The sequence below is a fragment of the Rhineura floridana genome, chromosome 3 (genome assembly GCF_030035675.1).
Source record: "Rhineura floridana isolate rRhiFlo1 chromosome 3, rRhiFlo1.hap2, whole genome shotgun sequence".
Classification (NCBI taxonomy): domain Eukaryota; kingdom Metazoa; phylum Chordata; class Lepidosauria; order Squamata; family Rhineuridae; genus Rhineura; species Rhineura floridana.
In genome coordinates, this window is record NC_084482.1 from 143,108,430 (window position 1) to 143,133,552 (window position 25,123).

The 25,123-nt window shown below is 41.7% G+C and overlaps 1 protein-coding gene across 1 annotated transcript in view; it reads right to left on the reverse strand.

Annotated features, from left to right (window-relative positions):
- Positions 1–23,542, reverse strand: part of PHF2 (PHD finger protein 2) — a 192,650-nt gene extending 169,108 nt beyond the window's left edge. The window contains exon 1 of the mRNA XM_061618178.1: positions 22,931–23,542. Coding sequence (XP_061474162.1) covers positions 22,931–23,028 — 98 coding nt within the window. The 5' untranslated portion in view covers positions 23,029–23,542. The remainder of the gene's footprint in view (positions 1–22,930) is intronic.
- Positions 23,543–25,123: the final 1,581 nt, after the last annotated feature.

Genomic DNA, 25,123 nt, shown 5'->3' on the forward strand with positions numbered 1-25,123 from the left:
TAAACATGCAAATGATTAAACCTGCCCTCCCCCTCCTCTGCTCTGCCCCTCCTCCGCTCTGCCCTTCCTCCCCTCCCTCCCCTCCCTCCTCCTCCTCTTCCCCTCCCCATCCCCTGTGGTCAGTTTCACCTATCCTAAGCATGATTGCAGGGGAGTAAATCCCACTGAACTCAATAGCGTGCAAAAGGTCAATCCATTCTTAGAAAACTTGCACAGGATCCCATTTCTTACCTCCCAGATTAAAAAGCAGGGAAATTCACAAATAGGCAAAAAGCCCTTGCGGTTTAAGAACGTACCTATAGCCCAGAGATATTTATATCAAACTTTAAAAAGCAGGGGAACTGGGCAGCTATAGTGAATGCACCAGGGGAGCAGGAGACTGACCTCCTCTCTGAGATATTGTACTTCCCTACAAATTTGTCAAAATGCAAACACAATTTGGGTTGGTCTTTCACAGTCCAATCCACTTCCTGTGTAGCTTGGAAAAATTTGGTAACATGTACCTCTGAGCATATGGTGAGCAATTCTAGGAGCTATTATGGAAAAGGCCCAGTTCTGCATCTAGCACACATTTACTTAGTTTGCTAAGCAAAATTCTTAACTGCCTTCTAGTGTATATATAGACCAGGCTTGAACAAAAGAGCTTCTGATACAATCAGAAGACCTGCAGAAGGAACAGGAGAGGAAGTAAGCAAGCCTGGTCTTCAAGCATTAGCTAATTTGTGCATCTAAGGGATTTTTTTTTAAGTGCTCTCAATGGCTCAGAATTGTGTTAGGAAGCCATGAGGACATGCTGCTATTTTCGGGGACTAATGCTGCTTTAAGACTAGCACTGCTTGTCTACATGCATGTTTGCTTCTTTTTCACCTTCTCTCCCTGTACAATTGTAAATAAAAACATATTTCCCCCCAAGGTAAGGAGTGCAATTGATGTGTCTTGTCCATTACCATTCTTGTGATTGCATACCTTTGTTGGTTTCACTCTAGTCTTAGCAATTATTGCAAACTCAACCTGCATTCATTTTATTGTTATTTTCTAAAGACCACACACAAACCAGCATATAATGGAGAAAGTTTTTGTCCCAGACCCTTTCTCCTTGTGGTGCTTAGCCTTACTTCAGAGAAACCTAACCATAGGAAAGGATTCAGGCATGTGATTCCCTGTCTGCTGTATGAAATTATACAACCTATTACCTCAGGACTCTGCTACCTCATGACCACTTCATTCTGCTGCAGGTGTAGATCAGATCTTAAGAAGGGCTTATGTAGCAATAAAAGGCCTGTAGCACCCCCATTCAATACCTCCTTCAGGTTCGATGAGGAACAACTGATGAACACACCGAGTTCAATTTTCCAACCAGCTTTGAATCCACCTGACAACGCTGTCATCTGGCCCACAGTTAACAGCATAGACCCGCTATATATGCAGAACTCACTATGTAGTCCTTTTGAATTAGGATCTGAATAAATGAAAACAAACAAACACACTGCTGACAATCCAAGTTTTGTGCCTACTGCATGACAGATCTCACAAATGACACTTCTAGTATTCTATCCATATGAGTTAAAAGGGGGCATAATGTGGGAAACATAAGGAGTCAAACTCATTAAAGATGTCTCAATTTATCAGCAAGCATTCACCAAGTCTACTGTAGAGTTTCTCATCGGTCTGATATATATATGTATGGAAGCTGAAATGCTCCTATCCAGACATCATACTGAAACACAGTTTAAACTTGAAACCATGGTTTGAAGTTGGCTTGTTTCAAACAAACCACTGTTAATGTCAACCAGCATTTATTGGGCTGGGCAAGACGGAAACTGTGACTAAGCAAAAACAGAAACCAAAAACTTCTAAACTCCCCACAGCTCCACTGCAGAAAGCGGGGGAGGGGAGCCTGCAAGGCCAAGTCTTGCTGTGGCTTATTCTTATCTTGCTAAATTATAGTTTAGCATGATGTCCAAATGGCCCAAGAAATCATCCAGTCTGTTTGGCCTCTTAAGCATCGAGACTCTTGTGTCTAAGCCTCTACAGCAGCCAATGTAAGGGAATGTTTTTGGCAGCCTCTCCAACTTCCCAAATTATCAGATCCATGTACATTATGCTTACAAACCCATATGATATTTTTTCAAAGCTATCGGAGCACACACTGCATATGTGGACTGATTCACAGAGGTGGTTTTATGTGAACAGACCAAGGTGAGCTTGAATCAATACGTAAATGTCTCCCATTTTTTTTAAAAAAAAGTTTAAGTATATAGGCGTTTATTTACATAAAAATATGTGCTGATCTATCCAAATCTGTTTATATTAATCTGATATCAAGGTATCGGTGGTAAAAAGGTATGCCTGGATCTCTTAGTATTTTAACCAAAAAAAATATTTAGTCAATCTAACATCAGCAAAACGAATTGTGTAATTACACACTGTATAAACACATTTCTAAACATGCTGCATGTAAAGATCTCTTCTGTAAAAAAAATGGAAATGTTAATATAGCTCACACAGTAATATAATACAAATGTAGAAATGAACATTCAGAATTGCACTGACAAATATGTGGTACGAATGGGAACACTTTTTTTTAAGTGAAGTAATTGTTCCCAGTGGTAAAGATAAAAGAGCAAACTAAAGAGCATATTATTAGATCCCCAAATACATTGTTTTCTTTTCTTCTGCTTTTTTTTTAACTCCTGTGGTTTCCTCCTTCCCCAAGGTTAAAATGCAAAGAAATTAGCTTTGCAATACTGTAAAAGCATTCAGAAGGGGGGGGGGTTAAGGAAAAGCAATGAGAGGATAACAACATACAAATACTGTTAAGTATAGGAGAGGGAGAGAAAGAGTGTGTGTGTGTCCTAACCATATTTACTGTTCTTGGCTATGAATATTATAGACACATATATACCTGCTACCATTTTGAATGGTATACGGTAGAAAAACCATCTACAAATGTTCTCTGTTGCAGTGGCTCTGTGCTAAAGCTTGTCAGTTCTGTTCTGCTCACCAAGCAGAAGAAATTGCTCAAGAGACTAGGCAGGCCCCATCACCCCACTGAGATCAGTATGCTACTTCCACAACATGTTGGAACCAAAACACATATCTCCCTCTGCAGCAGGATGCTTTCTGCCAACTAAATTGGCCAAGCTGCTTGCTTTTCTTTTCTTTTTTTGTCTGTGTGTATGGTTTAAACTAAGTGACAATTCTTTTAAAAGACTTTATGCACAAAATAAAACAAAAACCAAAAGTAGAGAATGCTTACTTCAAAGCTGAACTGACTGGTGTAGGCGCACAAATGGTTGATCCTACAACTTCGTAATAGCGCACAGTGAGACAGGTGGCCTTGCTGCATGTGATAGGAAGGTCTGATACAATGAGCAGTCCATTAATTAACATTCAGCTCCAAATTTGAATTCCAGCAATTGCTGTGCACTCTCTAACAGATGCTTCTAGCTTCAGTTTTATCTTTGTTTGGCTACACAGCCCTTCAATGAGTTTCTCTGTCTTTCTTAACTCAAACATTTCTTACTCAGGGCCTTGCTATCATGCTGATGTGCAGTCTCCTTATAACAAAAAGTGCACACTCACACCAATCCTGTCAGGTAGGATAGGCTCCTATGTGGCATCACCTTTTAACCTACCTAGATCTGGGTGGGAAAGAGATCCAGACCTGTATTTATTGTGACCTAAGTAGGGGGGTTTCCAGACTCCTGCCTTGCTTTACAGGCAGCCAGAGTCCAATCTGCAATTCCCAGTACCCATCCTTGAAAGTTTATAGCCTGGGTGAACTAGCTAGGCAAGATGACTAGACCAAATCCTGTGGCTAAGCAAAAACATAAACCAGCTCCAGAATTTACAGGGAAATCTGTTCCTGTAATCTGCAGCAGCATAAGAAAGTGGAAGAAAGAGAAAGTTACTTTCAAAGCAAGCAAGTATATACTCACTATCAAAAGTTGGCTTAGCAACTGACAAAATACCTTCAGCTGACATGCAAAACAACATGGGTCATCCCAAGAGACTTACTGAAGGCATGCAAAGATGAGATAAAGAACATTGGAAACCTTTCTCTTTTTATGTCTGGGCTGGCCAGACCTTTACTTGGCATTCCTGAGATTCCTCATGTATACAGAGGGCAATTTGAGCATTATTTGCCAACAGCCCAGCTAGGTGGGACAAGAGGTGTGAATGGGCCTGATCTCCTCTTGATTTGTCAAGTTAAAGGAGTGGGGGGAGAGAACACACTACGGAACCCAACACATTGTACATGTGGTTCCCAGGTGATGACCCATCCAGACACTGAGCAGACCCAGACCCGGCTTAGCTTTAGCAAGATATTAGCCTCAGGTGCCTTCAGATGAATATACAGGGTATGTTTGTCTGGGATGATTGGAGTTTGTGTAATGTTGTTGCCTTTTGTTTGTTTTTTATCCATTGTATTTTTATGAAGTATAAAACTTTTATTGATTTTTATTGTGAACTTACATGTTGGAAGCTGTCTTTGGGGAGTTTGATCCTAAAAGATGGCCTACAGATATAAAAATAAGCAACCATATGCTCAGAGACACATGTTACACAGGAAGTGGATTGGACTGTGAAAGACCAACCCAAATTGTGTTTGCATTTTGACAAATCTGTAGGGCAGTCCAGTATCTCAGAGAGGAGTTCAGGTCTCTTGCTCCCCTGGTACATTCACTATAGCTGCCCAATTTCCCTGCTTTTTAAAGTTTGATAAAAATATTTGTTGGCTATAGGTACGTTCTTAAAGGTTTTTTGCCTATTAGTGAATTTCTCTGCTTTTTAAGCTGGGAGGTAAGAAATGGGATCCTGTGCGAATTTGCTGAGAATGGGTTGATCATTTGCATGCTTATTGAGTTCAGTGGGATTTACTCCCCTGCAATCATGCTTAGGATAGGTGAAACTGACGACAGGAGAGGGGGAGGAGAGGAGGGGGAGGGGAGCAGGCAGTTGGGGAGGAGGAGGGTAGGTTTGATCAACTGCATGTTCACTGAGTTAAGTGGGATTTACTCCCGTGCAATCATGCTTAGGATAGGTAAAACTGACCATGGGGAGCGAAGCCTGGAGTGGGCAGTGGGGAGGAAGATGGAAGAGGGGAGGGGAGGGGAGGGGAGGGGAAGGGAGGAGAAAGTCAGGTTTGATCGTTTGCATGCTTATTGAGTTCAATGGGATTTACTCCTGTGCAATCATGCTTAGGATAGGTAAAACTGACCATGGGGGAGGAGGATGGGGAGGGGAGACTAGAGGGAAGGAAGGGGGAGAGGGGAACAGAAGGACTGGTAGGAGAAAGGAGGGGGTCTCTGGCCACATCCACACCAGACCTTTATTTCACTTCAGACAGTCATGGCTTCTCCCAAAGAATCCTGGGAAGTGTAGTTAGTGAAGAGTGCCGAGAGTTGCTAGGAGATGCCCTGTTTCCATCTGAGAGCTTCGATCAGAGCAGCTGACTGTTAAATCACTCTGGGCACTGGAGCTCTGGCAGGGGAATAGAAGTCTCCTCTCAGCACCCTTCACAAACTGCACTTCCCAGGATTGTTCGGGGGAAGCCATGACTGTCTCATGTGAAATCAAACTCTGGTGTGGGTGTGGCCCCCTGATTAGGCAAGCCTAGCAGCTGTGAGTCTGACTTTTAGGACACTGACAGTTGGTTCTTACTGAGCATGCCCAACATTATCATTCCGTTCAATGCAAAATTTCTTAAATTAATTTAAAAAATCAGCCAGGCTTTTTTTTTTAACTTTTAAACTGCAGAAAACGAAGGTTAGATTATGGGGCAAGGTCAGTAATAGGATTACAGGTACTCTGTGAACATGGCTGATTTTTAATTAATTTCAAAAGATTATGAGAACTCTGACAAAAAAGTCCAAAAGGGGTCTGGGTTTTTACACTTTGAACTCTCAATTCTCTCTGCCTGTTTTGTATATCGCCATGAAAATTGAGAGGATTGTTATGCAAGTGTTTCTGAGTTCAGGTCTATAAGTTTTGTAAGTTTTTGTTTTGAAATGAACTTATGGAAAGCATCAGAGTGGGAAGGGAGGTATTTTCAATTTAACATTGCAGAATGCAAAACTTCCATGTTGACTATAGTATACAGTCGGTCTCGTGCTGTATAATTAATAATTTGCACACCATTTAATGCCAAGATAGGCTTCTAAGTGGTTAATAAATAAATAAACGTGATCTGAAGCAACAGCCTCAGTTGAAATATATTAATGAACCTCTAAGGACTCCTGCAGAAACAAAGGGTGTTATCTAAAGTAGTGTGAGTTCAAGAAGTGTGGGAGTTGACACTGCTACAAGAGCCTTTGTAGTGGTGCCAGTGGTAGCATGCACTGAGAGACAGGCATAACTGTCAATCGAGTAGAATAATTGTGATATTTATTTAATTATTACATTTATATCCCACCCTTTTCCCCAAAGGAGCCCAGGATCATGGTTGTGCAATGTACGACACAAGTGCAAATGACTTGTTACATTTGGATATTCTCCAAGATTCAGGACAAGGATTCTGCTAGCAGTATGACTTTTGTGGTAGTGGCATGACATCCTTGGATATCACTCACAGAAAGCTGTCTTACACTGACTCAGACTATTGGTCTATCTATTTTGTCACTGACTGGCAGTGGCTCTCCAGCATTTCAGGCAGCATCCAACTAAACAGTTCTGCTAGCACAAGGACTTTTAGCTGCGCAGTGGAACTTCTCTGTCCTCTCCTCTCCCTGTGCAACCTCTAAATCTGCTCCAGAGATTTGAGGGGAAACCCAGAACACATTTAGGGAGTGAGTGGGGAGAGGAAAAGAACAGAACTGTTCAGCTGGACCACACAGGCTCTTTCCTAGACCTACCTAAAGATGCCAGGAACTGAATCTGGGACTTTTTGCATGCAAAGCATGTGATCCACCACCAAGCTATAACCTTGTGCTGTTTCTGAAAACGTACACCTGAAAGTTGTGTATGACATCACTTTCATCTTTTTGACATCTATGCACGTTGCCTTGAGTACTCTTAATTTGGAAAGGCAGAATAAGTTTTATAGATATATAAAACCTAGATATATTATCTGCTTTCACCCTTGATTAAATTGTGCTATTCATCTTTGTACTATGTATCTTTAATATGGAGCAAGGAGAAATAGCATTAAGGAAAAGGAACTAAGCAATGCTATTGAAAATTAAGGAGAGTGAGCTTAACAATACAAAGTGCAGGGAAACAATGAATTCTATTCAGAACAGCAATGTGTAGTAAAGAACTCAAAGTGCTGGGGGCTTTGTTTGTTTGTTTTGCTCTGAAACCAGATGGTGAATATGACTATGAAACATTAAGCTAATAAGCTGAGAAGTATGCACCTGCGTTTAAAGTTCTTGGCCCATGTGCCTTCAGGCAATACCAAATTGACCACCTGACAATACCATTGACTTAGTTAATACACATTTCTAGTCACTCACAGGAGTACTTAACAGGTGGTCCATAACCATAACATATAAATCCTCCAGACCCTCTCTGCACCTGGCACACACAACAGAATGTTGCCTCATAGAATATTTCCAGAATTGGGCCACAAATGTCCTAACTTACTGTGTGGAATACTTTCACTTTCTAGATACAGCAAACAGTCTAATTCTTGTATCAGATCCAGAGCAGTATAAGTTTGTATTACCTCTTTAATTTATTTAATGTATTGTGCCCTGCCTTATCTTAGGAGCAAAATGGGATTTCATAGGGTACCTGGTCTATGCTCTAAGAGCCCACAGATCATATTCTTTCATTTTCAAACTAAACACAGTGTACCATTTCCCAAATATGTTGCATTTCTATCTGGCAATGAGCAACCTGTGGCTTTAAATTACTCAACTAAGACATCTAATGATTTTTCCCCTGAAATGAACTTGAGCAACAAACTACACAGCAATAACATTCAAGGCATCTTGTGTAATTCATGGCTCCCTCTTTAGCAAAACAAATATCACAGTACCTTCGCTCCTTACACAAAAGCGAGCACTTTTCTTCTTCACCTGTTAGTTGTGCGAGCAGGGAAGATATAATAAACATATGAGACTTTGCCATACCAACTGATGCAGCTGTCTTTGTGTATGGTGTATGGGAACCAGTGGCAGCTAGTGGCTCCATGTCAGTGGAATCCACTGATTTAGTCCAGACTCCAGCACTTTGGACAACTCCTGGAAATTTCAGACTAAAACCCAGAGCAGATTCCACTGCCCCACTGAAGTGGAGCCACCAGCTGCCACTGATTGGAACACACAGAGAACTTGGTATCCAAGAGGGTCCTTAGCAAATGACCACATTCATTAGTTAAGTCTTTTGCTGTACAATACAATGGGTAGTAGCAATGTGTACATTAATCTCATTATGAACGATACTTTCGCTTTCAGTCTTTCTCTGTGCACTTCTTAATATAGTCACCCTTAGTGATTGCCACTCATGTCTGCAGCACTCATTTAGTTCAAGCTGATGTGCATCTTCCTAAATATTTCTTACTAAGGTATTACACTAAAATGTAATAAGCATACTGAAGAAAATGAGATCAAAATGCCTTGTAACATCCATTGTCATTGAAAACTGAACAATACCCTTGAGATGCACATTATTATGTTTGGCCATCCTGAAGTAAATTGTTGTTTGTCTCAACTGTTTCAGTTGTCTGTAAACCCATGAACGTTTACTGCAACAATTGACAAAAAAATAGATATAAAAAAGTTATCAAGTTGACTTTCAGACACAGAACAACAGAACAACCCAGTTCATGTCTACTCAGAAGTAACTTCCATTGAGCTCAATGGGGCCACCTTCATAATCACCACTGAGGAGCATCTTTGTTCCCATACCCATATCATGCTGATTTACCAGTTTTATTGCTTATTGTCATGGATTGAATTGTGGCATTTTCCCACTCATCTTTTTTCTGGTTATTTTTTAGTCAGAGTAGACCCTGCATGACAGCAATCTTTTACGAAATGTTAAATTAAAAAGAATTATGGAAGCAGAATGATCCACCACCATCCCTGTTGCGCCAAAGCAGACTTGTAGAGTGTGGATGGGTGGAGAGGGGCCTGCAGGCTGAAAGTCTTTATATCTGCAAAGCTATTGAATTATAACTTTGGAAGTAATAGATTCCCTCTTACTTCTGTATTCGATTACTGGTATTTAAAGGGGAGCATTTATCATTCTGCTTTGCAGTGGAAGTGGTGTACAATGCTGCTTCCATTCAGAAAAATGAAGAAGCAAGCTCAACATCAGTCACACACACTAATCCTAATGTAATACTTCCAATTTTTAAATTGTGAAAATAGGTACATGTGAACTATCATTCACATATGTTTCCAACTCCTGGAATGCTGCTGACGTTATCTTAGGATGTATTCTTGGCTTCATGCCATTATTGTACTCCTGGCATCATTATAATCCATGCTCTGGATTATAATCTACATTATAATCTAGCAATCTAGTGTAATCTAGCAATCAAAGGCCTGCTGATGCCATGGTATAGCTTGGTGCCAGCTCACGGGAGGGAAAGAGACACTTTATCCCTGGACAAGCAGGCAAATAGTTTCTACTGGTCACTACAGCAAGACCTTCCAAGAAATGGGAAAAACAGTGCAGCACTGGGTGGGAAAGGATGTTTTTGCATTACTGCGACAGCCTTTCCCAAATTTAAAGGAATGGAAATGCAATCCTACACCCACTTACTGAATTCCGTGAGACTTGCATCTGAGAAGACAAGGTTTAATGAAAATTAGATAAAAGTTTACTAAAATGATACAATACAGAGTTCTTGAGGAAAAGGTTTTACATGGAACAGTTACAGAAACAGCAGTTTAACCCCTTTATTCCAACAGAGTGAGGGAGACTCTGATTGTACAGGGACTTCAGTGATGGTATCAATGGAGCAAAGGAACAAATAAATATACACAATCTTCTTACAAACTTACATCAGGTTTAACCCTTTCATAAGCTCTCCAGCTCAGCAAACGGTGTCTCTTCCTTCTTGAGATTCCACTCTTTGTGGGGCTGCCCTTGGGTCTGGTCCAGAAGCTCCAGCTGGTGCAGAATGTAGTGTGTAGATTCCTGACAGAGGCAGATGGCTAACAACATGCGACACCTCTGCTAAACCATCTGCACTGGCTGCCCATATCCTACTAGGCCAGGTTGAAGGCTCCTGTGTTGATATACAAAGCCCTGAACAACTTGGGTCCAGGATACCTTAAAGACCACCTGAGCCGTTATATCCCAACCTAATCACTGAGATCATCTGGCAGAGCACTGTCAGTTGTCCCCCGTGTTACAGCAGCCTGACTGGCCTCAACTAGAAGTCAGGCACTTAGTGTTGCTGGTCCCATGCTATGGAACACTTTTCCAGTAGAGATTCAGCAGGAGGTGCCGCTTTTGACCTTCAGGTGTCTCTTGAAGACTTTTTTGTGCCGACAGGCCTATGTGGTTGTTTAAAATGTTTTTGAGTAGCCAGTCATTTTAATGATATTTTTGTATTGCTTTTAAATATGTTTATGTTGCTGTACACCACCCTGATGTTTTGTGAGATGGTGGTATATAAATATTTTTATAAATAAGTAAATAAATCTGCCTTGAAAAACAAAAAAAACTAACCAGAACTAGCTTCCGCTTACCTGCCCTGCAGATCACAGGAAGTTTTGGGGGATTTTAATTACTAGCACTAGACAAGCTACGTGCCAACCTTCACATCCTCAATGAATTTCCCCCTTCCCCAGGGTAGGTCAGGAATAACAATTAACCCTATGACTTTCAACCAGACAAGCAAGAGTTTACATGTTTATATAATACAAAACAGTCTATAAAAGCAAGGTCCATACAAACAGTATGTTTAAGCACAATCCATTTCCTTCACAAAACTCCCATCAGCCCGAAGCAGCATGACCACTGGTCAGGAAGTTGTAGGAAGGTTGGGAAAGGCTGCTTCAGACAATGGACCAGGTTTTGAAAATGTATTTTATTACTGATTTATTACACTTATACCCTGCCTTTCTTTCCATGATAGAAACCCAAGGCCACTTACATATGGTTCCCAGGCAGTCTCTCATCCAGGCACTGACCAGCCCTGACCAGGGAGCTGGCCTTATGTGCCTTCAGACCATAGCCTGGGATTTTACTGCATAATCCAACTTAACATACAAAACCAAAATAAAGTATAACATTAAAATTATATTCTAGGTTTTTCATGGTGGGCTTTTTTCATCCTGATTGATATATTTGTTCTTATATACATTGATTTTAATAAAATAATTTAAATAAGAAAATGTAACATTAAAATGCAAAATATCTCTTTTGAAAATATTCTCTCCTTAGGAGCTGAACTGTGGGCAAAATGTGTTATATAACAGGATTAAAATTTGCTGGGGGCAGATATAATTCCTCTTTCATGATCTACTATAGTAAGAGAAAATGGTGGTATTAACCTGACTCCTGTTAACCATATGTGTTTGTTGCCTCTAAGAAAGGTCTTTTACAAAACTGCCCTTTTTCATAAGGGTTTTTCAAGCTGCCACTATTAGGCCGTCCAACCTATAACAAGGCTTGTCCTATTATTAAAACTTGTTTTTACACATATGTTAAGGTATCTTGGATTACTTGTTTCTTCCTCAGCTTTGATGTGTACATGCTTGAAGACACTCTCACACAGAGTAACTGGTTCCCACAAGAGAAAGAAAGATGATATTTCTTTCTGCCACTCCTCTTCAGTTAATAAAAATAAAAATTTAATATTAGCCCTGTATCTTGTGGTCCTTAACTCATAGACAGGTTCTTCTTTCAACTGGTCAGTTCTCTGTCTTTTGGGGTCCCAGACTACACCCTTTGACTCATATCAAAAGGTTATGCCTCTGGCCCAGTTCAGCTATATTTCTACAGGGAGGTAGGGGGAAACTGCACTCAGCAGTTACTCAGGATGAGCAGCTCTTCCCACCCTCCGGATATGCAGGTCTCAACTAAAGCCAGGGAAGTCTGTGCACAATTAAGATGGTGTGCCAGTTTCATCCCTTTCTGGAATCTTCTGATCTGGCTACAGTGGCTTATGCCTTAGTTTCCTCTTCCCTTGATTACTGAAATGTGCTCTATGTTGACTGCCTTTCCAAGATCATTTGGAAACTTCAGTAGGTTCAGAATATGGCAGCCAATCTTCTTATGGGGGAAGGTGCAATATAAGGTGCATGTTACTCCCTTTTTTACCAACTATATTGGTAGGCTATTTGTTTCCAAAGTTCTGGTTTTGACCTATACAACCTTAAACAGCTTGGGACAGGTTACCTGAAGGAACACCTTCTCTTTATAATCCTGTCTGAGAACTGAGATCTTCCACAGAGAGTCCCTGTTCATTGGCCCATTAGATACTCATGACAATGCATATTCCCCTGCCTCTGGAACTCTCTCCTCAGGAAACCCATGTGACTCTACTGCTTGTGCTAGTAACAGTAATGATTGACAATTATCACTCTTGTCTTGGAACATTATGGGTTGGGCCAACAAAGCCCCGGACATGGACTTGGACTCTTAGTATCTCCATCTCGGTAGATCTTCCAGTTGAAATTTACCCCATAGATTTAATCAACGCCCAATATTTTTTGGTGTTGAGACTAGAGGGGCCTCACACAGGGTCGCTTATTATTGTAAGTGTTTACTTTCCACCCAATCTAGCCAAGTCCGTGTGTTCCGGTAGTATATGGAACCTTCTGGCCGATACTTTGTTACAGCTAGAACGACAATTTCCCCATGCTAGGCTGATCCTGTGTGGCGATTTTAACGCCAGGCTCGGGAGCGCCGGGCTGGACTCCAGGGTTTCCACGAACCATGGCCCTAGCCCTCACCCCACATGGAGTGACAGAGTCTCTTCTGATCTGACAACTAATAAGCAAGGTAACAGATTATTAGATCTCCTGCGTTTGTTTCATCTAGAATGTTTACATGGCTTCCCCATAGACGCATCCAAAGGAGCGCACACATATTTAACCAGTAGGGGCGCTAGTGTTATTGACTATATTTTTATATCCAACGCACTATACCCAGCAGTTACCAGCTTTGATTTGGTAAATAGAGTAGATAGTGATCACTTCCCCCTTTTAATCTCTTTAAAACTTCACCATCCCGTTGCTACTGCAGCCCACTCGAGTTTAGAGGGAATTTTAGTGACAGAACGGAGAATCCATTGGTCCACTTCAGTGCAGTCCTCTATAGCTTGCTTCCTTGCCAAATTCCCTCCTTCCATCAGAAGCGCTACGGTAGACCCAGAATCAGACGCATTGGAGTCGTATCATTCGTTTCCCTCTTTAGATCTATGCTGACCCAGAGCGGTCAATTTGTGGCATTGTGGCGGCTGAACAACACCTGGTTTGACCATGAATGTAAAAATGCCAAGAAACAGCTGTCAAATTACGCACGGAGTGCAATCAGAGACCCTGAAAATTTTGCACGTGCTCACCTAGTGGCTCTGCGCACTTCTTACAGGCTCTTGCTAAAAAGGAAAAAGGCCCAGTACGCCAGATCCCAATGGCAGCAACTAGCCCAGGCAGCCATAGAGAAAAATGAGTGCCTGTTCTGGGAAACAGCGGCTAAGGGGATGCAAACGACAAGACCCCTCAGCCCAAACCAGATCTCTGCAGATCTCTGGTATGCTCATTTTAGCAAACTCTATGCATCACCAAATGGATGCACAGAGACTTCTCTTTACTTCCTGGAACCCTCTCTACCCGAGTGGCCCCCAGTTACAGCAAATCAGATTATAACACTCATATTCACCCTGAGGGTCGGTAAAGTGCCTGGGGAGGATATGTTGCCCCCCGAACTGTTTAAAAACTTCCCTGACTGGTGGGCTCCCATTCTAGCCAGGCTGTTCACACAACTGAACAACACGGGCATTTTCCCAGAGGGCTGGAAGCAGAGCATTGCTGTTCTCATATATAAGAAAGGGGATAGGCAGGATCCAAATAATTACCGGCCTATCAGCCTTCTTGATATTGCTGCCAAACTGTATTCTAAATATCTTTTAGTGAAACTAGATGAGTGGGAAATGGCCAACAAAGTCATCTTCCTGAGCAAGCAGGTTTCCATAAAGGGCAAAGTACAATAGACCATTGCTTAACCCTTTACTTCATTGCAAGGCAATGCATGTTAGGCCTTACGAAACATCTATATGCCTCATTTATAGATTTGGCGGCGGCGTTTGATTCCATCAATAGAACAAAGCTATGGACCAGGTTAGCTAACACCAATATCGACAGACGACTTCTATTTCTTATCAGGGAACTGTATACCGACAACAAAGCAAGAGTGAGGGTGGGTTATACGGGCTCATTATCAGATCCCATTGCCTCCAATAAGGGAGTAAAACAGGGATGTTTGTTAGCCCCCCTACTTTTTAATTTTTATCTCAACGATATAGTCCCTGAACTGTCAGGTGCAGAATTTTTTCCCCCTGCAGTTGGGAACAGGAAAGTTCTGATACTCTTGCATGCAGATGACATGATTTTACTCTCCATCACGCATAATGGATTACAGAGATTACTTTTGAAATGTAGTGCTTTTTGCTCAAAAGAAAAATTACAGATTAACCATGCTAAAACAAAAGTTACAGTTTTGGGCAAAAAGCATCGTAACTTTCGTTGGTCTTTGGACGGCCATTTAATCGAACAATGCCGTTCTTTCAAATACTTGGGCATAGTTTTTCAGGACAATCTCTCTTGGAAAAAAAAACATTGATTACATCAAAGCTATTGCTCTGAGAACATGTGGAGCCATATTGAGCTTTTATAGGTCAACAGGAGGCAATCTCATCCCCCCCAGCAATGAAAATTTATTACACCAAAGTTATGCCGCAGATCTTGTATGGTGCTCCCGTCTGGGGCTGGGAGGGTCCTCTTCTACGTAATCTTGAGGTGGTCCAAAACAGCTTTTCCAAAAAACGTTTACGTTTGCCTGCAGGCATGCCGGCGGCATTACTGCGCACTGAGCTGGGTATTCCCCGTTAGTGCCCATATCAACTGCACTCTACTTAATTTTGGGGAGTAAATAAAAAATTTCCAATCCAAGGTTATTTTGAAATTATGCAGAGAGCTGGCCTCTAGAGACAGACTTTGGGGTGATAAAATCTCTGGCATATATCATTTGTACCATACCTCACCACCCATTTTAGTTACCCATGACAGTTCAAGGCTGAAAGAGACAATCTTTCTACACTGCCATAGGCTACACAGATTGGCGATTATTAACTCCAAATCTTCTAGATGGTTCGGGGTTATTAAAAAGGACCATCAAAGGGCAAATTATTTGGCCCACCCTATGACATCAAATGTTAGACAAGCATTCACTGCACTTCGGTTTCAGTCAATGCCGAATGCTGTGCTGACGGGCCGTTATAACCAGACCCCGTGGTCCCAGCGATTTTGTATCTGTGGGACTAAGGTGGTTGAGGATCTCCCACATTATTTATTAGAATACCCCTTATATGCACATCCGCACTCCAAAATACTGAGCGAATTGCTGGTAAGGGGGAGGCCCCCGCAGGATATCATCGTCTCTCTTTTAGCTGACAAAGATCCTATGGTCACATATAGGGTCGCTCTCTTCGCCTGTGTGGCACAAAAGTTCTGGGCAGTGCAGGTAGCTCATCTGTCAGGTAATTCATAGAGGGGGTTAAGTTAATCATCCTGTATTCTTCATGAAATCTGTTGTTGTATGTTTTAATCTATGTTTTATATAAGTTCGGTTATAGTGCAAGTTGCAATGGCCTATGGCTAGGCAATAAAGTTTGACTGACTGACTAGTAACAGTAATGTTTGCAATCAGGCTTTTGTACTCTTCTGTTGCTGTTGGGTTGCTGTCACATTTATGGTTTTCTATCATTTGTTTACATTTTTAGTGTTTTTGTGTACACTGCTCTGATATTCTTAGTGATGAAGAGAGAGATAGAAATAATTTTAATTAAATAAATAAATATTTTGGATTTTGACCTCTGCTTTATATGACCTTCCCTTACCAAAAGATCTTTGCTTGACCTTACTTTACTTCATGGATCTGGAACTGGTGCTAGGAGTATGTTACCTGGTGCCACTGGACTATGCCTAACTAAATCCCTCACTTGAGCTAGAACCTACTGTCTGGGATAGAACAAGACTACTACACAGCAGCAAGTTTTCAGGATCCATTTCACAACTTTTCATAATCATTTTGAATACCAATCAGCCATTTTTATTAAGTAAGAGCATGCAAAAAAGATTGTTAAGCTAAATTTCTGATTCACAGGAAAGAAAAAGCATATCAGATAAATATGCAGACTTTGGGTTTACTGGAGATTGTGCATTAATTGGGATTATACTTCAATAAAAGTATTACGCTGTTCATACAACATAATAATTGCTGGAAGTTCACAAGAAATTCACAAGGAATTTGAATGCCATTGTCAACTGTAATACATTTTTAGTTTAAAAAATATTTCAGCAAAAAACAACAACACTAGTTTGCTGTTTAAAAAAGTTATGTGATTCTTTTGGGAAATACAAGCCAATTTGTTTAAACTTTTCTGCTATCTATCTTCTTGGCAAACACTTGAAGACACACACTGACAACAGGAGTTTTCCAAATTGCTCTTTAATCAGGGATGTCACCAAGAACCCCTACATGCATACTCATGATATGAAACTATTTATTTACTTACCATATTTATATGCTATCCACTATCAATGTTCTCTAGGTAGCTTACAATATCACAATCAACTATAAAAACAAAGCATTAGATTTAAACAGGATTAAAAATATTGAAAGATTAATGAGATATTTAAAGGTCTTTTAAAAGCCAGGGAAAAGTTCATTGCCTGGCATTAAAATAACCCCAAGTAGGTCCCAGGCAGACCTCTCTGGAGAGAGCATTCCATGTCTATAAAAGTTGTGGTTATTCCATAACTTCCCCAGTTTTATTTTTTGGTTCCAGTACCTCAGATTCCAGGCACAACTGTATCTGTCTCCCCGCTCCATCTTCACACACACATCTGGAAACGGACAACAGTATATGGTCTACCCACTCCCTCCACCATCTGCATCCACTACTTCCTCTACATATAATGTAAGTTCCCTGCTCCAAAGGAGAGAAGTGCATACATATACGGTTGCATGGCCAATAGTTATAGACTTCCATCATCCATGATTGTTGGCCATACAGCCTTATATGTATTCACCTCTCGTTCTTCAAAATGTTTCTTCTATGGATAAAATCATAAATGACATTTCATTCCTTCATAAAGGTTGTCAGATATTACACAATGTACCTTATTCTTGTGCATGATATATTAGTAGCTTCACAAAATGTTATGTAATGGATACTAATTCCTATAACTTTCCCATTCTTTCAAAGAGCCCATTCTTGCCAATGACCTATAACTCCTCCTAACATCATGCATTTCATTTATCTGTAAGGACTTATTACAATCCATTCTATAAGCAACAAATCTCATATTTCTCTTTGTTTCAGTGATGTAACCACATTATATCTTTAGAATGTTCTAAAAAGAGGGCTGGAAAACAGTAACATTTGTTCTGCAAGTTGAACAAGCCACTTCAGCAAGGAAACAGGACGCAATAGCACTTCGAACAATGGCCAAGTGCAAGGCTACATACATTTTACTAGAATGCTTTGAGGTAGTTAATTTATTTTGAGTTACTTTGATCTGGGATACAATTTGTAATGACAGTGGTCTAACAAAAATTCAAATTTGGATCTGTATTACAATTCTTCCTCCCATTCCTATGCATTTAATAATTATTGTTATCCTCCTCAGTATTGGTGAATATCCAGTCTAGAATATCCAGTCTAGAATATCCAGTCTAGAATTTCAAAAACTGAAGATCGGGTTCTATGATACCTTTAAATAATATACCTTAGACTGCAATCCTATGCATATTTACTTGGAAGTGAGTCCTACCGAACTTACTGAGATGTATTTTTGAATAAATGTGCATGGGATAAGGCTGCATGTCCCAGTAAAACAATGAAACAGGTTAGTCATATCTAACTTCAAAACCTATTGCTTTCAGACTTAGTCATAATTAACTGCTACAAAATCAACAGATTGTTGAACCCAGTATCTAGGGGTTCAGCTGGGTTGAGACAAACATATTTCAGCTAGTATTAAAGCAGAATATAACACAAAATATTATAACCTATCTAAATTTGACATAGCCTTACCAAAAAAGTTGCATTAAAATGGGAAAATTTTAACATTTTCATACCAACCAATCAGAAATTCCAAATGATTGATTATTTGAAATGTTCTGTTCCACTGATTTCTTCAGATGACTACTTTTTTGCTGACCAAGATGCTGCCACAGACAACAACCTCTTCAGTAACAAGCACTAAGATCATGAATCCACAGGCTCTGAATTGTGTGTCCTGAAAATCTGTATTTCTTGTTTTTTTGTCTTACTGTATGGTGTTCACACTTTGTCCTTGACTGTAGTTAATGAAGATCATTAACAAGCAAAGCTTATAATATACATACGCATAGAAACAAATCAAACAGCATTTCCAGAATTAATATAAACAGAATGCTGAATTCACTTGCAGACTATGTGAAGAATACATTTTCAAAACCTAAAATCAAGTTTCTCATACATCAATGAGATCAGTTATAACGGTATGTCGCTTTTTCTTACACATAGTTTTGATCCTAGCACCTAAAGAAGAACTACTGAAAAGATTATTATTTTCTCTGAAGAAAACTTTGTTGCAACATCTTTTTGTCTTTAAATTAGATTTTACAACTTCCTGTGCACACAGCATTATCCTGGCAGCTTCCTATGATCAGTTAAGAGAGCTATAACAGCATACCATCATTGTCTTTATTTAATATCTTTATGGTTTTCAAACATGCCCAAGGGGGAGGGGAGGTTACATTTGCCATTGCATTATTTTCTTCATATTATTTTTCTTTATACTCTACCCAGTCATCCAATTTCTCAAAGCTCTTTTGCATAAGTCTTTTTTAGGATGAGTATTTATGTTCATTTTTTTCCTTATATATCCAAATATATGCCATTACAGGCCCACACATGTATAACACAAGCAAAGGGAGGTAAACAGAAGGAAGGTAACGCTGATGGTAACATCCCTCTTTCTTGAAAAAAAGTAGTTACAGGTAACCTGGGGCTGGTTCACACAATCACTGCCCTACATTCCTCTACTTATAAAGGGGCAGCAGACCAATTTATATCTCAATCTTGTGTAATGCAAGCACAGATCTATGTTTATACATCCTCCATGTACCCAACCTTGTGATCTTCACCCCACAAAAATGGGTAGAAGGATCACAGCAGCAGAGGAGCAAACACTATCATTGACACAATACAAAGGTGATCCACATATTCACCCTTATTTATATATTTATAAAAATGTTATGCTGCTTAATAAAATAAAATAAAATCTCTAAGCAGTTTACATAATAAACAATAATAAAAATACAACATGTAACAAAATCTCCCAACAGCTAGAAGAAAGTGAGATAAGAACAAAATACAATTGTGTATATCACAAATAAAACTGAGCAGTGTACAAAACAAACAAACAAACAAAAAATTAAGAATCAAAGTCCAGGAAAGCTTGGGTAAAGCATACAAGTTTTTAAGAGACATATAAAAGTTATTATTGTCTCTCCCTCATGAATTACCTGAAGGAGGACATTCCAGAGGATGGGGGCTATCACTGAGAAGGGTCACTAATGACAATCCACTGGCCCTGATGCCCTACTGCTCGTTCAAGGTTTCCATCTCACAGCTGCATGATCAGTCTCCAAACTGATTACCCACCATTTATTATATTTATCTGTAAAGCACATCTAGAGCCGGAAATGCACCACACATAAGGGGAAAAAATCCCTGACTATTATACACAGATTTTCTTAGAAAAAATGCATTTGTTTTCATTGTATTTTAGTTTATCAAACCTTTAGTGCATGCATGGGAGAAAGGGTATGATAAATGTACTGCATAAGTAAATAAAAAAGTCACCCTCAACAAATAGATTCCATACTTTTAACCATAGCATATTTACAGCTTATACTTGTGCAAACATTGAAATATGTGTGGTTTGTTCCCAAACACCTCTCTCTATAACTATTATTTTCATTTGGGGGTGGGCAAAGGTACTAGTCACATGCTATGTCTGATTTCTGCTCTCAGCCTAATCTACAAGCAACTTGGTTCTGCGCAGTTAGCAAAGTCTAAGTCCACTGAAAATCAATGTGCTTAGGTGCACCAAACAGCATTGGGCTGAAGTCATCCTATCACAAACATAAATATAGCATATTTAACAAATCTACATCCTGAATTTTCTCCAAGGAGCTCAAGTCAGTGTTCAGGTCTCTTCTCCCCACCTCCCTTAAGCTCACAAAAACTCTGTGAAGTAAGCGAAGCTAAGTAAGATTGTGACTACCCCAGTGAGCTTCATGACTAAAGGGTAAGCATTTGAATTTGGGTTTCCCCAAGCCATGTCAAACACCCTAATCACTACCCCACACTGGCTTTCTGGCTATTAAATTAGCTCCAACTTAATTATATCAAATTCTTCAATCTTATTATTTTTCTGTTGACAGTGGTATTTCTGTAACACTTGCCTTTTCACAATTCACAGCACACAGTGATGGACAAAACCATAAAACAGACAAATTGCTAATAGCCAAATATAAAAACATTAAACATCAAGAAAGCAATCAGAAATTGTTATTATTGTTACTATAAAGCAATCATCCTTGTCCCTGACACTGAGTTTCAAGAGGACCAACCTGCTTTTAATATCTTCTCTGCTGCTGTCAGATACCAAGTTGCAAAAGAAGTTCAGCTTCAGAAGAGCAGCGAGTCAGAGGCAAACAATTCAAGTCAAAAGCCTCCGCATACTCACTCTGCTAAACTCCTGTCCAAAGCCTGAACAACCCACACAACATTAAATACTCTTAAGGGCTACTGGTTTGTATGAGACAGAGAAGCACGTGAGAACAAATCAAAAGGATCATAAAGGTGCTTCATTTTGGCAGCTCATACCTACAGCTAGGAAGACCAAGAAAATTCAGTGGCGTTTGCTTCCGTGTGAGGTTCTTCGGTACCATCCACAACATCTAATTTTCAATCTGCCTAAAGGCAAGACTGACCTCCTAGGAAATCTCGCTGAAGTCTCTGCCCCTCCTCCCTGCAGCTCCTATTTTTGTTTTTGTTTTTTGATGAACGACGCGCCCGCCTTCCGCCTGCAATACAAACCCTCCAACGGTGAGACACAAAGCTCAGGACCATCAAATCGAGGCTCTGCAATAAGGCGACCAGAACGACTCGGTGTGGAGCGATAATTAAAGACAAGAAGCACAACAAAGGGGGTGGGAGAGTTCTCTCCCCCCACTTTACAAATCAAATAGAGGTTTTTTAAAAAACGAGGCTGAGCGCGTGGCCAGGGAAGTTTCCAGCCCCCTGTGCGTTACATTGTCTCAGAAATCACAGCAATTGAGGACAGGACGACTGAAAACAATCTCACTGTAGCTGGGGGGCCACACAGCCAAATCATCCCAGAGGATGCAGCCAAACCCAATCCTTTCTTACGGATCCCGCCTCCGGAGGTGACTCAAAGAGGCAAATTCACCCCCTTTTATATGCTTTTCTTAAAATGTTTTTTGTAAAAGAAGAGGGGGCATCAAAAGTGCAAGAGGAGGACGTGGCAGCCTCTGAGGGCGCCTGCACAGAGCAGCGCTACCTCAGGGCGCAGAGGAGAGAAAGGGTCTCTCTTCTTCCCTCTCCACCACCCTTTGGGCTGCGCGGGTCCCTTCTGGTCCTGCTCAGCGGGGTGGCCTTGCTTCTTCTGCGCGACACCCTAGCCAAGGCAAAAGTGGCGCCAGCTCCAGGCTTCTGTAGCCTGCGCGGCGGGGGATTCCCTTCCCTGCGCCAGAGTCCACTGGCCCGCCTGTCCGCTCCTCTCTGGGGAAAGCCCTGCCCAGCCCTGGCTCGATCTCTTCCCCCCACCCTGCCCAAAGCCCCGGGCTCGCTCGCCTCGCGTGGGACCCCCGCCGCTCGCCCTCTTGTCCGCCTTGCCCAGACGGCGAGGAAACACCCCCAGCCGCCTGCCTGCCTCCCTCCCTCAGGGAGACGCGAAGCGAGTGGCTGCCTACAGCGCGGGAGACAGGGCTCTCCACCAGCCGGACTCCCTCGGAAACAGTCTCTGCTGCCACAGTCCTAGCAGCTGCCGCCCGCCCCGTAGAGATCCTTCCCCGCGGCTGGCTGGTTTTGCCAGACGTTGTGGAACTGCTTTTCTCAGTACATATACACACACACGCCCCGCTCTCTCGCTCGCCCTCTCTCCGGCGCGCCTTCTCCATGCCTTCTCTGGAGAAAGTGAGAGCGGGCACCTAGCTTTAAAATTGCTCCTTGACCCCCTCCCCCATAACCACCCATTCAGACCCCCACAGGGAGTGGGGAAAGCAGCGGACTAGAAGCAGCAGCTAAACAAATAAAAAATAAAAACACCCCTCAGTACAAGCCAGTCAGCCAACCCTCCCCTCCCTGAGGAAAGGACAATAGCTCTCCCCCACTACTACCCCCACCCCGGCAGCCCCATGACACTAGAGCCCTACGAGGGGGGGAGTCCATTGTGTGTGCCCGGGCTCGACAATTTACAAAACAAAACAAAAAAAAATACAAGAGAGGGAAACGGGAGAGTGGCTCCTCCTCCTCTTCTCCAAAAAGGCCTGTTGGAAAACTGCACAGAGCAGCAGCAGCAGCAGCTCCAAGCCCACCATCTCCCTCTCTCGCTCGCTCTCTGTGCCCTAGCGAGCGAAAGAGGCGAAAGGCCCCCGAGCGAGAGGAGGGGGATCTCTGCCCCAGAGCTGGGGAAAAGGCCCGATCGCTTTGTGTTACCTGCCGTGAAACCAGTCCTTGCAGGCGTCGCACTCGATCATGAAGCGGGTTACGTCGTAGGGCAGCCTACAGATGCAATAGACGGGCACCGTCGCCATGTTAGCTCCCTTCAAAACAACACTGGACTCCCAAGGCAAGCGAGCGCTGTGTGTGTGTGTGTATGAGAGAGCAAGACAGAGCGGAGGCAAGCAGGCAGGCAGGGCGTCTTGCTGCAGCTTCCTTGCTGCTAGGTAGCTTGCTTGATTCTCTCCTCCGTTGCCAAAGGAAAGCAAATCTGCCAGGCCTAGAGGCGGCGGGAGAGGTGGAAAGGAGCGGAAAAAAACAAAACAAAACCCGGAGAATTCAATAAGCCATCCTCAAGGGCGAGCTTGCAATGTCAGAAAAAATGACCAAGGGTTCCCGAAAGTTTGGCTGCATGGCTCCTCTGTCTGGCGCGGATTCCAAAGCGCACTGAAGGCTTTTTTTTTTTTTTTTTTGGTGGTGGTGGTGGTGGTGGTAGTGGTGGTGGTTGCTAAATGATCATTATTCCAAATGTTGGACGAAATGCATTCTATTGCATGCCCCCTGGTGACAGTACAGTACCGAGGCTTTTCATAAACACTCCGAAATGTAGCCCTTTCCTTGTAATGTCCTTACGTCAGCTTGCAACATTGTAATATTTCCTCTGATGGGGCTGGGGAGGGAGGCTGCAGAAAAGGGGAGGCGAATATGTGAAAACTCCCAAGCTTGGCACCGTGCAAAATATTTTTTAAAGGGGGGGAGAGAACCAGTCTCAGAGCTAGAAAATAAACAGGGAGGCGTGCAAAACGGAGGCGATTGAAGGAGAGAGGTTTTTTAAAAAAATGACAAACGATTCAATGAGGGATATTTGGAGGGGGATGAAAGGAATCTCACTGAAAGGGAAGGGAAGGAACAGCGAAAAAATGTTTAATTATTACAGTAGCTTTAAAAATGTTATCTGCACATTAGAAGGCTCTCATCTGCCCTCGTGCCCAGTCTGAGGGTTGGAAGGGGACAGTTATAAAGGTGGGAAAGGAATCAATGTCTACTGCTAATGTGACATTAAAGAATCAAGAGATCCAAAAAGTTGTACCATTTCTAAAACACTTAACACTTTTTTTTTTAGGTTGCAATCTATTCCTGTCTCATGGCTGCGGAAGGTTGGAGTATTCCGAGAAAGGAACTCAGGGGCGAGTTCCTAACCCCCTATTTTTTTTAAAAAAGGTGATTCTGCAACACAGGAACGGATTAGAAACGGCGGGAGGGGGGGAGCAGGATGCCGCTGCAGGAAAAATGAGCTTTCGGGACAGACCCAGCATTTTTCTAAGGCTACACCCATTTACAACCCAAGTACGAGTCCGCTTGAAAAAATAAAAAAAAAGTTAATGAAACTGGAAGCGAGTTTGAGAGTCGATCAGAGGAAGTGGCGGTTCCGGTGCTTGGCTTTCCGGTGTTTGGCGTTCCGCGATTTCCCTCGAACGCGTAAAAAAAAATGCCCAGTACAACAAATTTCGGAATGAACCGGTTGTAACTTTGGTAAACAACGAGGCCCCCTCTGTTTAGTCCCAAGTTTCCGGCTCAAGTTTTTGAAAATACCACATGTCACTTTGCTCTTCAGCTTTAATTTACTGCTCTGTTGTAACCGTATGTTTGATTATCTTAACGTTATTATTTTCTTACGGAGGTATGATGGTGGGGGGCGTTATTAGCCTTCCCTTAATTCCAAGATGGGCATGAACCTGATCCTGCCAAGTACATGTTGTTCATGACTCCATGAGTGGCCATCCGCATGACCTCGAAAAACTCACCAGCAATAGGTATAGCAGTCTCCCACTCCCTGTTGCTATCCCAAGCCAGCATGATGAAGTGTTTGGAGTGTCTAGGGAAATTTAGTAGTAGTAGTATTAGTAATAACAACAACTTCCTCAAAAGACCACAGGGCTGTTTACAACACACAACACAATAAACAATATAAATATATAAAAAAATTAAACAGTTTTATAAATACAGTTTGGAACTCCCTATTGACATCAGGCAGGCACCTTCCCAGTACTCTTTTCAGTGCTTACTTAAAACGTTTGTTGGACAGTGAAAAAAGCGGATAAGAGAAAAATAAACTCATTTGAAATGTGGTGTTGGAAGAGAGCTTTGTGCATATCATGGACTGCGAAAAAGACAAATAATTGGGTATTG